Source organism: Notamacropus eugenii, chromosome 4 (genome assembly GCF_028372415.1).
Source record: "Notamacropus eugenii isolate mMacEug1 chromosome 4, mMacEug1.pri_v2, whole genome shotgun sequence".
Classification (NCBI taxonomy): Eukaryota; Metazoa; Chordata; class Mammalia; order Diprotodontia; family Macropodidae; genus Notamacropus; species Notamacropus eugenii.
The window spans coordinates 111,274,879-111,288,195 of record NC_092875.1 but is presented as its reverse complement, the minus strand read 5'-3'; the positions used below and the strand labels follow the sequence as shown (position 1 = coordinate 111,288,195).

Below are 13,317 nucleotides of genomic sequence, written 5' to 3'. Positions count from 1 at the left end.
CATGGATGGAATAATCCATAACCATAACTTTATATTTTTAGTATATGAATGGGTGGTATTAGGATTTTTGTGTTAAAACTAAAATTCTTCATGCAAAGAAATTATTTTGTGGATTGTCACATTTGTTTTTGAGGTAAAATTTCCCCAAAGTAATCAATACATGGTTGAGTTTTGTGTGCCTGAAAAAAACATACCCCTGCTATCATGGGGAAACCTCTGATTTGTTCGGTTGAAACTGAACCAAATTTGTTTGTAAGTTTCAGTACTAGACATGTGAATTTATGTAAGGTACCTCTCTCTGAGCCTAATCTGTACACCAGAGATAGTAATACTTCTCTTAACTATTTCACTGGGTTATTAAGAGATTTAAGAGAGATGATTTTTATGAACATGCACCAAAAACTGTTATGTGTTATATGAATAATGTAAGATATTTTTGTTGATGTTATTATATTTTGCCCATAAATACATGGCATTTTTTCAAAAAGCAATGATGGTCTTATAATCCTTGAGTTTACCTGTACTTTTTGAAAAGATCAAGTATATTAAATGCATTATGAAGAGGCTTTCACCCATGTTTGAGAATTTATCAAAGTAATGACCTCTTTAAGACTGTATTTGAACCAACAATTATACAGGCACAGAAATTATTTAATTACATTCTTCACCAATTGAAACAGGCTCCTGGCATCTTTCTACATCTTATCTTGTAACTTCTGTCTTTTAGATTTCTCCAGTCCACACATTTTCCTTATCAAAGGAGATAATATACATGAGTGCTTTGGGAAATAGAAAGTGTCACATATATTTCAGGGATTGTTACTATTGCTTTGGATTTGGAAATACTATTTACTCCTACAGTCCTAGTATAACTACCTGGAGTAAGAGTTTGCACACAAATAACCCTTGGATTTTATGCATGAAATGTTATCAATAATTACAGACTGGAAAGTGCAGTCAGCAGTGACCTCCCCATGTCTCCATTCATATCTAGTTTTCACTAAAGACTTGCCAATCATGTTTCTATTGCTAAAACTACTATTTTCAAGTGTCTATTGGGATACAATCTGAACTCCAGTTAGACCTATCCCTGCTGCAACTGCAGTCTACTTTATATGTTTCCAGATGTCAGACACAAAAATTAGACTAGAAAAAAAAGTGATTAAAAAGACTTTTGTTAGGGAGTGTGGTGCATTAGACTGCAGATTTGGGGGCTTGACTGTTGTGATCATAGATGACTCTGCCACTAACTTGTGTGGGCAAGCTACTTCATTCTGGCCCTCTATTTCCTCATCTGTAAAATGAGGATTTTGGGCTAGATGATCTCAGCAGTCCCTTTCTCTCCATGACTCTACAACTGGCCTCTTCCATCTGGCACCCACCAAAGACCAATACAAGCATCCTTATTCTAAAAAAAATTAAACCCTTTTATTAGTATATTTATTTTTTCATATATAAAAGAATTACAAAAAAAAGGAACACAAAGAAAATGCTTATTATGGCAAGTCAGATTTATCAACGCCTTCTGCTTGAGCTGCTGGTTCAGGTCCACTGGCAGTCAACAAAGTCCGTCGGTTATAATGAGCCTTTATAATGCCGGGGTTGTTGTTCTCATTGAGTATTTGCTTCTGTCTTTGCCTGTTCAGTGATTGAACCAGTCCCAGGACAACAGCAGCTAAGGAGTACTGTCCAGGCAGTTTTCTCGGTGGTAAGATTAATGGATTGGGTTGTACTCTTCCCAGAAGAAAATACGTTTTGATTTTTCCTTCCTGTTCACTGATGCCTTTGACATAAATCTCTCCTCTGTAGTCAAAAGCAAAGCCTTGGTCTTTCAGGATGAGATACGTCTCCTCAGGCACTTGGATCCGGCCACTGACGCCTGTGCTATCCATACGACTTGCCAGGTTGACGGTTTTACCCCAGATATCATACTGTGGCTTCTTGGCGCCAATAACTCCTGCTACCACAGATCCATGGCTGATACCTGCAAAGGAAGTGGAAGGAAAAGAATTTAGAAGTGATTTCTCTCATCTCTGAACCTCCTTGGTTTTATTTGTCATTGTAAGAAAAGATAAAGTATGATTAACCTATATAAAAAGGAAGGCAGTCACTTCTGCCAGTGGCCCCAGTGAGGCTACGTAACTTTCTAGGGGTCATTATTGTCATCTGTAAAAGTGGGATAAAACTTTGAGGATAGCAGACGACAGCTTTGAAAATTAAGGAGAGTCTAGGCTTCTAGGTCAGAATTGACTCTGAAACGAGGAGGATGGACTAGATGACCTCTGCTTTCCCTTTGGCCTCTAGAGCCATGATCCTCTGATCCTTCACTGTTTCTGATACCTTGGCTGTAAGAGATGAATGTGGTAACAAGAGGGAGGTCAAGAGATCCAGACAGGTGAGTATGGTAAAGCCATGTAGCTCTGGAGGCTCTGGGTTTTATGAATGACTTTGTGTGTGTGTGTGTGTGTGTGTGTGTGTATGTGTGTGTGTGCGTGCCCTTGGAAACATCTTGTGTACCAAGGTCCCTGAAGTGGCAGGCCAGTGTTTCTTAAACTATGGGTCACAACTCTATGTGGGGTCATGAAAAATTTGGCTTCTGAATGCACAATGTCCAAAAATGAGTTGAAAATAAAAAACATAATGAATCCAAGGTGTTTCTGGCAGCGTATATCCATGCTGCATCAAATAGCTTCACTGCATCCTTGTTTCTAAACACACAGCATGCCCGCTTTGCCCTTAGGCCATGCAACTGCTAGGAAATGGAGCTAAAGGACAAAAAGGGGTTGCAAGTAGAAAAAAAAAGTTTAAGAAGCCCTTGCCTTAGACCATGAACTTGGATGGGAAAAAAAATTCATCTTTATTTTCACAAACCTCTAACTGCAGTCTAGTATTTCTCTCAAATTCTCCCCCACTCTCCCCAAAAAGGCAAACAAAAAATAGAAACAAAAACCAACCATTGTTACGAGAAGACTTCAAACACCCAAATAAGTCCATGACACCAAAAAGGTTAAGAACCCTATCTTAGACACAGACTATACCAGGAGGGAGGAGATGATGACTGTCAGTGGCAGGATGTTGTTGGTATGTCTCTAATAATGATCAGTACCAGTTTATACTATTTTTATTTGTATATTTGTATGCATGTCTTATCTCCCAAATTTTAAACTCATTGAGGAACAGGGACTATGTCTTATGTCTGTTCACCCAGAATTTGATTGAGGATCTAATGAAATAATATTTGCAAATACAGTGATGGCAAATTGTAGGGGCTCAATAAATGTTTATTCTCTCCCTCTTTTCCTCCCTCCATTTTTGTTAAATTCAGTGGAAAAGCTATCATCTCGAACACCTGCTTATAAGTAGTATTAACATCCATCTATTGCTGGGAGTCAATGAGGGAGTGGAAGAATGTACTCCAGATTAGGAGTCAGGAACTTAAGTTCAAGCCTTATGAAGTCATTTACCAGGTGTGGGAACTTGGGCGGGTCACTTAATTTCTCTGAGAGTTAGTAATTTCATCTGTAAATGTGGATCGCAAGGCCTGCCCTATCTACCTCTGAAGTGTTCTGAGAATTAACGGAGATGTTGGATGGTTCAAAGTATAAAAAATGTGTTAGGTAAGTATGTGAAGGCAAAATTATTAAATGAGTTCTATCTCCGCATCTGTGTTTGTGGATATATAAACTTCAGACCCTATTTTATTTATAAGTTGAAAAGGACTACAAGGAATTGGAAGAAATGAATGAGAAAATTTAATTATGCCAATAATGCAACATTTTAAGGGCTAGCTGTGATCATAGAGATGCATTTTCAGAGTTCACCTGGCATATTTTTTCTAGGTTAAATTTTTGCTTCTGTTTTAATTTTGCTATGAGTTTGGAAGGCAGGATGGAAAGAGGAACTGCTCTTGTGATTTCATTGACCTAGCGGGCATTTTGACAGAGTTGCAAGTTTTGAATACCATTTTACATGGTATTTCATTGATGCCCATTTGACAGATGAGGAAACAGAGGCTGAGAGTTGAAGTGACTTGTTTAGGGAAGCACACGTAGTGTCTGATGCTGTATTAGAATTCATTTGATTATGACTCCAAGTCTAGCCTTCTACTGCCTTAACTAGAGGCTGCTATTGGGCCTCCCTAGAGGTCAAAACTCTGTCTACTAATACAGACTGGCTCTTTCTCTGCAAATTATTGCCTTGCCTTAGGCACTGATAGGTGTGACTTGCCCAGCATCAGAGAGCCAGTAGGACTTAAACTGAGATCTTCCTGGCTCCAAGGCCAGTTCTCTATTATGCCATGCTACCTCTTCTAGAGAGAAAGGAAACTTAAATTTAATGCAGAATGGTGAGCCAGGGCCTCAGCTATCATTTGTTTAGGCCAGGAACATCATGGGACCAACTTTCTTCCATCTCAATAGACACAGGTACTAATGAGCTATGTGACCACGGGCAATTAACTTGCACAATCTGGAGTGCAGGGTTCTTATCTGGAAAATAGTGGGTTAGGGCTAGATGATCTCTCTGGGCATTTCTAACTTACATTTTATGAATCTAATGCTCTCCCAAAGTGAACTATTAGGCTAATTCACAATTTTGTCTTAAGAGACACAATGACCAACTAGAGGGAATCCAGAGGAAGGCTCCTGTAATGTTGCAGGCAGTGGAGACCATGACAAAGACAGAACAAATGACAGTAATCTTTCCCCTTTCTGGGATTCAGTTTCCTTGTCTGTTAAGTCAAAGTATTGAATGACCTAAGAGCTCCCTTCCAGGTATAAACTTTATTACCATGGAGTCCACTTTGGAGATGCTTAGGGGTAACACGATGGCTTTCCTCCTAAATCTGAAGGGGAAGAGGTATAGGGCTTACTTTTCTTGACAGAAATGGGAACAACATGCAGAAATTATAGGGAAGTAGATTCCAACATGGTATCCAGAAACTCATTCTAATTATCAGACTCATTTAACAATGGAATAGGCTGACTTGGAAAAGATGTTAACAAATATGACTTGCCATAATGAGAGTTTTCTTTGAGTTTGTTTTGAGAAAGGCTTGATTTTGGTTTTGTTTTTTTTTTAAGAATAAGGATACTTTTATTGAGTTCAAATCTGACCTCAGACATATGCTACTCTGTGACCCTGGGCAAGTCACTTAACCTCTCTCCCAGGACTGAATCAAAGGCCTGGAAATTCAAGCAGGCTTCACCTGTTTGTATAACTGCTATTCAAATCTTTGTTTCTCTTTTTACAGACATACAAATCTGATTGTGCTTTTATCTGACCAACAGACAAAGGGCTACATTGCATATGTTGTGGAGAGGAGGGAAAAAGTTCTTCAAATGGCCTAATGCTGCTTAATGGAGATTTCTGGTCTAAATGACCTCTAGTTCACTAAGGTAGCTCCAGCATCACAAAGAGTGGGACAGGACTGAATAACAACAGTGCTTTAGGGCAGCTAGGTTTGTACGCTGATAGAGTGCCAGGCCTGGAGTCAGGAAGTTCAAATACAGCCTCAGACACTTATTGGCTGTGTGACCCTGGCATAGTCACTTCACCCTGTTTGCCTCAGTTTCTCCATCTGTAAAATGAGCTGGAAAAGGAAACGGCAAACCACCCCTGTATCTGTCAAGAAAACTCCCCAAATGGGGTCATGAAGAGTCAGACGTAACTAAAACAACCAATCAGCAAAAATCTCAAGTACCTAGCAGGGTTTGACTATCAAGGATGCTCCCTGAATTGATTTGAATTGCTGAGTTCTTAGCTTTCCCTGCACATGCAAATGATTAGCTGGCAGTCAGTGACTCAGATTGGGCTCATCAACATGCAGAGAGCTGGGGAAGTCACATGCAGTTTGAGAACTGTCATTCACTGTGATTATTCTTAGCCACAGGGTCAGATGCTGAGCCCTCCCTTGGGTCTCCTTCGTTTCACCTCCTCCAAGGTCAACCCCAGAGCTCAGTCATGTTTGGATAGACTGACGTGTGAAGACAGAGCAAGGAATAAAAGGCTGCAGTCTGCAAACAGCCAAGCTTGTGGGTCTGCCTGAGGAGGACGGCGACAGTGAAGAAATAAAAGCTTCATGGACCCTACTGGGAGTCACCATATGGGGCTTCCTCACTTAATCACAGTATTTTTGAACGGGAAGCAGGGCTATCCTTGGAGAGTCATAAAACCTGGAATAAACTCAAATGCTGGAAGAATCACTACCTAAAAACAGAATTTTAGATTCCAAAGAGACCTTAGAGATGACAAGAATAAGAGAAGTATACTTTCAGAGCTGAAGGAGTCATCAGGGATCATCTGACCCAATCTTTATTTCATGCTCAAACTGTTGCTTCAACATGCCCGACCGATGATCATCTAGTTTTTGCTTGAAGACTTCCTGTTAATGGGGAACTCACCCCTACCTCAAGCAGAGCAGCACATTTAAGTCTGGGAGAGCCCATTGCTCTATACACTGCACCACCTAGCTACACAAACATTTATTAAACACTTCCTGTCAGCTGTGCTAGGTGCTCTTGAAATTGCTTTTTATATACCTATCTGTGTAAATAGCTAAGTGGGTAGAGTAGATAGGGCCCTGGAAGTGGAGTCAGGAAACCCTAAATTCAAATCTACTCTCAAACAAGAATTAGCTTTGTGCCCTGGACTTCAGTTTCCTCATCTTCACTTTAGTTTCTTCATCTGTAAAATGGGTATAAATGATAACATGTATTTCCCAGGATTGTTGTAAGGGTAAAATGAGACAATATTTGTAAAGTGCTTTGCAAACCTTAAAGTGCTACATAAATGCTATTTCAAATAATAACAATGATACCAATAATAGCTATTATTATTACTTACTTTTGCATCCCTCCTCAAGAGAATGTAAACTCTGTAAATGAGTCATGTAAAATATTACTCAATTGATCAAATTAGTGGACTCATCGGAGTAGACATTGGGTAGGTGGTACAGGACAAGTGAGCACTGATTGATAAAAGGAAGACTGGAAATTGTCTCTGTGAAGAAGAGGTGTTGCTAAAATTTTTGCTTCTTTCATAGTTTTTCTTGGGCTCGGTGCCAAGCACTTTGATCATTCCCTCCTCTCCCCCCTTTTATCCAGTACTTTATCACTAGAAGTATTATAGGTTGACTACAGACACATTAGAGAACAGCCTGTACTAGAGACTTGGACTGGATAACCTCTAATGCCCTTTTCTTCTTTAGAATTCTGTGTGTTTTGAGTCTGGAAGAACTTGAACGTTTGGGGACTGTGATATGAAAAACATGACATTCACCTAGTCTGTTTGGCAGGGAGGGTTCCCCACATAAAGGAGCATAATCTAAGAGTCCTCTGATACAATGGGTAAAGGCAGAGGTCCTGGCTTCAATACTTTATTTAAAATTAAACATTTATTTTATGTCTCCTACGTACGTAGCACCAGTAATGCTGGACTTGGAGTCAGGAAGACATGAGTTCAAATCCTACTTCTGGCTCTTGCTCACTCTGCAGCCCTGGGCAAATTACTTAACCACTCTTAGCCTCAAGTTTCTTCATCTATAAAATGGGTATAAAAATGGCACCTAACTCTCCAGGTTTTTGTGACAACCACTGAAAGAACAGATGTATTTAAAATATTTATATAAACATCTAAGTATATATACGTACATAAAAATGTTATATATTTGCTTATATATACTTATATGTAAATATGTGATATATACTTTTATACTTAGAGATAAATATGTTATGTTTATATTAGTATATTTAAAATAAATCCATTACTTCAATTCAATAAATAGATTATATAAATACATTTATTTAAATATATATTTTAAGCATTTTGCAAACCTTAAAACACCGCATATATGCTAACTATTATTATCTTTGATGGTGGTGTTACTATTATTAATACATTAGTACTTCTTGACTTTAGAAAAATTCCTTCACCCCTGAAAGTTACAATTTCCTTATTTTGAGAAATAGAATAAAAATACTTTTAGAACTCACTCTGCTCCCCTGGTTGTAGTGAAGATTGATTTCTCAATTAATAAGGTGTGTGAAAATATCTCTAAATGTAAAAGGTTCCACAAATAATTCAAGTTATGATTATCGTTGATGGTGAGCGGCCCTGGGATTCCTTGCAGGAGCTCCCCTCCATGAACAATCTCATCTTGTACTTACCAATGCGGAGCTCGAAATTGTTAAATGAATGCTTGTTGATCTCCTGTATGCTTTCATTCAGGGCGAGAGAGAAGTCAGCCAGAGCACATAAGTGCCCCCACTTGTCTTCGCATTGCTAAACAACAGAAAAACAGAGCCCATTAAACGTGGCTGGCCTCTGCCTGGAAAACAAGCACTTCTCAGCATGTGTGTCTATTGCTGTTCACTTGGAGTCTGCTCTCACTCCATGACATCCCACCTTGACCCACAACTCTGTACTCCAGGTCGCGATGGTGATTGTAGCATGGTTCACAAAGCACTGACAAACAAGCTGGGTTGAACAAGAAGGGAGACTGGTGAAATGGAGGGAGCACAGGATTGGGGAGTCGAGAGCTCCAAGCTCTCCATCGGACTCTGCTACTATCTGACTTGCAACCATTGGCAAGTGATTTCATCTCCCTGGTCCTCAGTTTCCACACGTGTAAAGTGAGAGAATTGGACTAAGAGGATTCTTAAGGTCTTTATATTCTCTGTTTGGAATGAAATATGGTTTAGGCGTAATTTCTGAAGCCCCACCTTACCCATGGTTCATTGTTATTAAGAGAGAATAAAGTCCTGAAATCCTATGTGTTTTTTTGTGTGTGTATGTGTGTGTGTGTATCACTGTTAGGAGAGGCACTGTGATATTTTGGAATCAAAAGACTTGGTTCAAATCCTGTCTGATACATAAGAGCTAAGAGACAATAAGCAAATCGCTTTATCTCTGGGTGCCCCAGGTAACTTGTCAGTAAATGTTACTGTGAAGTTTCTCATCTGCATTGGTGGAAGGAGACTCCACACTACGAATTTCTTGTATAAATCAAATCATAAATCTGGGCCCCCAAGGATTATATAAATAAATTTATTATAAATTTCAAAACGATTACCAATAGGCATTAATGAAGGTATCTTCTCACTGGCAGCAGTTCCCCTATATCAACCATATCACAGATCCAGACCAAAATGTATATATGTGTATGCATATGTACACACCCTGAAATATACACATACATAGGCATATACATTAGTTCAGTCATTCTTCAGTAGTGTTCAGCTGTTTGTGACCCCTTTTAAATTTTTCTTGGCAAAGATACTGAAGTGGTTTGCCATACATACATGCATGCATGCATACATACATACATACATACACATATATACACATATAAATATACACACATATACACATGATATCTCTATATTTATCTATAAGGAGACAGAGAGAGAGGGGGAGAGATAGAGAGAGAGAGAGAGAGAGAACAGGCAACATGGATTAATGGACAGAGAGCTGACTTTGAAACCAGGAAGATGTGGGTTACAGTTCTTACTTTGACTTACATTAACTCTGACCCTGGGCAAATAAATTCTCAGTGCTCTAATCAATTCTTAATACTGTAACTTGAAGAGAAGGTGCTAACCTTTTTTGGTAGAAGGAATTTCCTCACCTGGGAATTCTGTACCAATGAAATCACTGGTCTGGTCCCTATCCCTAATAATAGCATCATATGCACTATCTATCTATCTGTCTATCTGTCTGTCTATCATCTATTTATCTATCTATCTATCATCTATTATCTATCTATGTATCTATCTATTTATCTATCCATCTACACATGTATACATACATACATATATACACAAATAGATAATATATACCACACATATACATGCATATATATACATGCACACATACACACATATTTATGTATATACACATATATATATGTGTGTAGAGTCAAGATGGTGTTGTGGATGAAGAGTTGGTCTCAATGCCAGGAAGACTTGCATTCAAGTCCAGTCTTCGATACTTACTACTTTTGTGGTTCTAGGCATGTCACTTAAACTCTCAGTGCCCTAGGCAGTTAAGACTATAATTTGCAGAAAATGTGCACATCTACATTGGTGGAGATTTCCTCACACGAGTTCCTCATATCATGAATTCACAATTGTCCTTCCTATTCCTAATTCTGTGAGCTTATTTTGTACAAATGAGGCAGCAGGATGGTCCAATGCATAACGTACTGTACCTGAAGTCAGGAAGATCTTAGTTCAAATCCAGTTTCAGATACTTACTAGCTATGTGACCTTGGACAAGTCACTTAACCTCTGTCTGCCTCAGTTTCCTCATATGTAAAATGAGGATAACAATAGCATCTACCTTCCAGGATCAAATGAGATATTTGCAAAGCACTGTATAGATACAGCTATTATTATGATGTGTATATATAATACCATATTATATATGTACAGCCCACATGTATATATAGTACATGTGCATATATACAAACAGTTCATACATATATATGTGCATGTACATACATGTGTGAATGTGTACATACATATATGCACACACAATATATGTGTATATACAATACATATATGCAATATACACACATATATACATATATGTGTGTGTGCATGTGTATATGTGAAATCAATGTATGTATTATATGAATGCTTGCCTATTATTCTTGGTTACTCAGACAGAACACTGAAAGTATATAATACATAGGCTCATGATCAATGTCGTTCATTTGAATGAAACTGAAGCAGAGAAAGATCTATAGCAAATTGGGTGGATTCTCCATGGAGACTTTGTGGAGAAAGATGGACAGGAATCTGCAAAGGACGAAATGACTTGGATGGATGTGTGGCAATTACACTGGTAGAGAGTGTGCCTAAACCAGGATGACCAAAGAACCATCAAATTATTGAAATATCCAAGTATAGGAATCATTATTAGAGCTATACGAATCAGTATTTGAATCATTTTAATTCCTCATGTCCGTATTTCTGTCTGGGAAGATGATTGGCAAAAGGACAAATCACTCGAGAGCACATTTCATAGACTCATGTAACATAAACCCATTGCTTCTAAAGCTTGGATCTCAGAGAGGTTTAATGACCTTCAGGGCCACTGGATCAAGTTTAGTCCCTCGTCCACTAGACAGATTTTCAGATACTTAAAGTTATCTATCTTCTACCTGTCTCTCATTTCTCCTCCCTCATCTTTGCATCATCAGGATAAACATTCCGGGTTTTTGGTTAACTGACTCTTGCATTTGTCAAGATATTAGGAGATGTCCTGTTTTTCAGAGTTAAAGTCCAGCAAAGAAGCTGTGCCCTGAGCTTAGCATAACAATAATCCTTCGTGCTGACCTTCTGGATGTTCTCACTCTCTGGCAAATTCATAATTTTTGTATTTCTTTGACCAGCATCTCTCTGAGCCCAGACAAGTACCCATGTTCTAGTCATGAAGTCTTGCTATGAATCAAGCCCTTCTCATTGTTGCTGTTACCCCTCATTGTCAGGGCTACAGCCATTGGTATTTGTATTGAGATCTCTCCACACTGCCTTGGGTGCCCCCAGTAGAGGCAGGGCCCCGGTACATGTATCTCACTTGCAAGCCATTTCCCTCACTTGGAAATTAAAGTTCTGTTTATTCCTTACTCTCCTGTCTCTAGCTTGCTCTGCTTGGCTCCAGTCACCCACATGTTAGAGGGCCAGTTCAATCTAGTTGACACATAACATGTTCTCCAGTCCTCTCAAGCAGTAGATTATGTTTTCCAGACCAAAGGTTGTTATGGGGTAGTCATGGGGATAGAATATCAGAAAGGAGGCCTTCGAAATAAATGCTAAAAACTGTGGAAGGCAAGGCAGGAATGGACAGAGCCAGACATGTCATTGGGCCATCTGGCTTGATAACTTTTGATCATTGCCTGGGTGGGATTGGGAAAGAGACAAGAAAAATGATAGAAAACCAGAGATGAGAATAGGGTGTGAAGAGTGAGAAAGGACAGAGATGATTTGACAAGAAAGGAGAGTTTTCAAAAGAGGAAGAAAGAAGAGGAAAAATATTTCTGATTTGAAGGTCTTTCCTTCTAGCGTATTTATTGGCATTCTAAGAAGTTTAACTTAATAAATTAAGATTGTCCTGATAATATATACTCAATTCAACTGAGTCACAGTTTTCTTTTATACACTGATCTGAAATACTGTTTTTGCAATTTTGGTGATAATTTCTCCTCATAATTTTCCCTCATGTTACCATAGTGTTATTGAGTTATTCATTATAATTTCTTCTTCTTAGCTTTGTCTTCTGAGACAAGTGAAAAATATTTTTAGCCTAATGTATTTTTTTTCTTCCCCATCTGTCCAATGGGTATATTAGAGTGCCTTCTCTCTCCCTAGCTACCTTTTATTTATTCTCTTTGGATGGGTATAAATATGTATACATATATGTATATATATATATACATATATATGCACAGGTTTTATATATATATACATATATATTCACATGCATACAAATGATTATATGCACAGTACATATATATGTATATTATATAGTGTCTCTCCCTCTGCTCCCAAATGTGTGCTCCTTGAGGGGATTTTTGTTTTTCTATCCCCAGCACATATAAAGTGCTTTAGCAAATCAATGCTTGTTAATTGACTACTAAGACTTGTACTGGGGCTACTAGGTGGTGAAGTGGGTAGAGTACTGAGCTTGGAATCAGGAAAACCTGAGTTCAAATCCAGCCTCAGATATTAGTGATGTGAATCTGGGCAAGTCACTTTACCCTGTTTACCTCAAGTTCCGCATCTGTAAAATGAGCTGGAGAAGGAAATAGCAAACCACTCCAGTATCTCTGCCAAGAAAACCCCAAGTGGAGTCACGAAGAGTTGGACCCAACTAAGATGACCAGACAACAATATCTGCACTGCCTCCTTTACAAGGTTATTGTGGAGATCAGAGGTGAGAAGTCTGTAAAATGTTTTGCTCATTATAAAGTGTTCTGCTCTTTGTCTTTCAAGGCTTTATTGAAGTTCTTCCTCTATCTCTTAGGAAGCTTATTTGCAAAGAGCAACTACACTCAGACAGAAGCCAATTTAAACTCATGTCTGTGGATTCTTAGAATCTTTGTTAGGTTAGTCAAGCAGCACTAGAGAATCTCACTGCTCTCTGTATAAGGAAGTAGTAGGAGTGTAATGGAAAGAATACTGGAGCCGGAGTCACAAAGTCTGGGTTTAAATTCTGGGGCTGCTATTTATTATCTGTGTGTATTGGGGCAAGTAATTTTACCTCTCTGATCTGGCTTCCTCAATGAGTGGGACTGGAATTATAAGATCTTTAAGG

At 38.6% G+C, this 13,317-nt stretch overlaps 1 protein-coding gene across 2 annotated transcripts in view; it reads right to left on the bottom strand.

The window, feature by feature from the left end:
* Window positions 1-1,403: 1,403 nt before the first annotated feature.
* Window positions 1,404-13,317, bottom strand: part of ADCY8 (adenylate cyclase 8) — a 387,812-nt gene continuing 375,898 nt past the window's right edge. For both annotated transcript variants that reach the window (XM_072603060.1, XM_072603059.1), the window contains 2 exons: window positions 8,166-8,280; window positions 1,404-1,984 (listed from right to left, as the gene is read on the bottom strand). In XM_072603060.1, coding sequence (XP_072459161.1) covers window positions 1,497-1,984; window positions 8,166-8,280 — 603 coding nt within the window. In that variant the 3' untranslated portion in view covers window positions 1,404-1,496. The remainder of the gene's footprint in view (window positions 1,985-8,165; window positions 8,281-13,317) is intronic.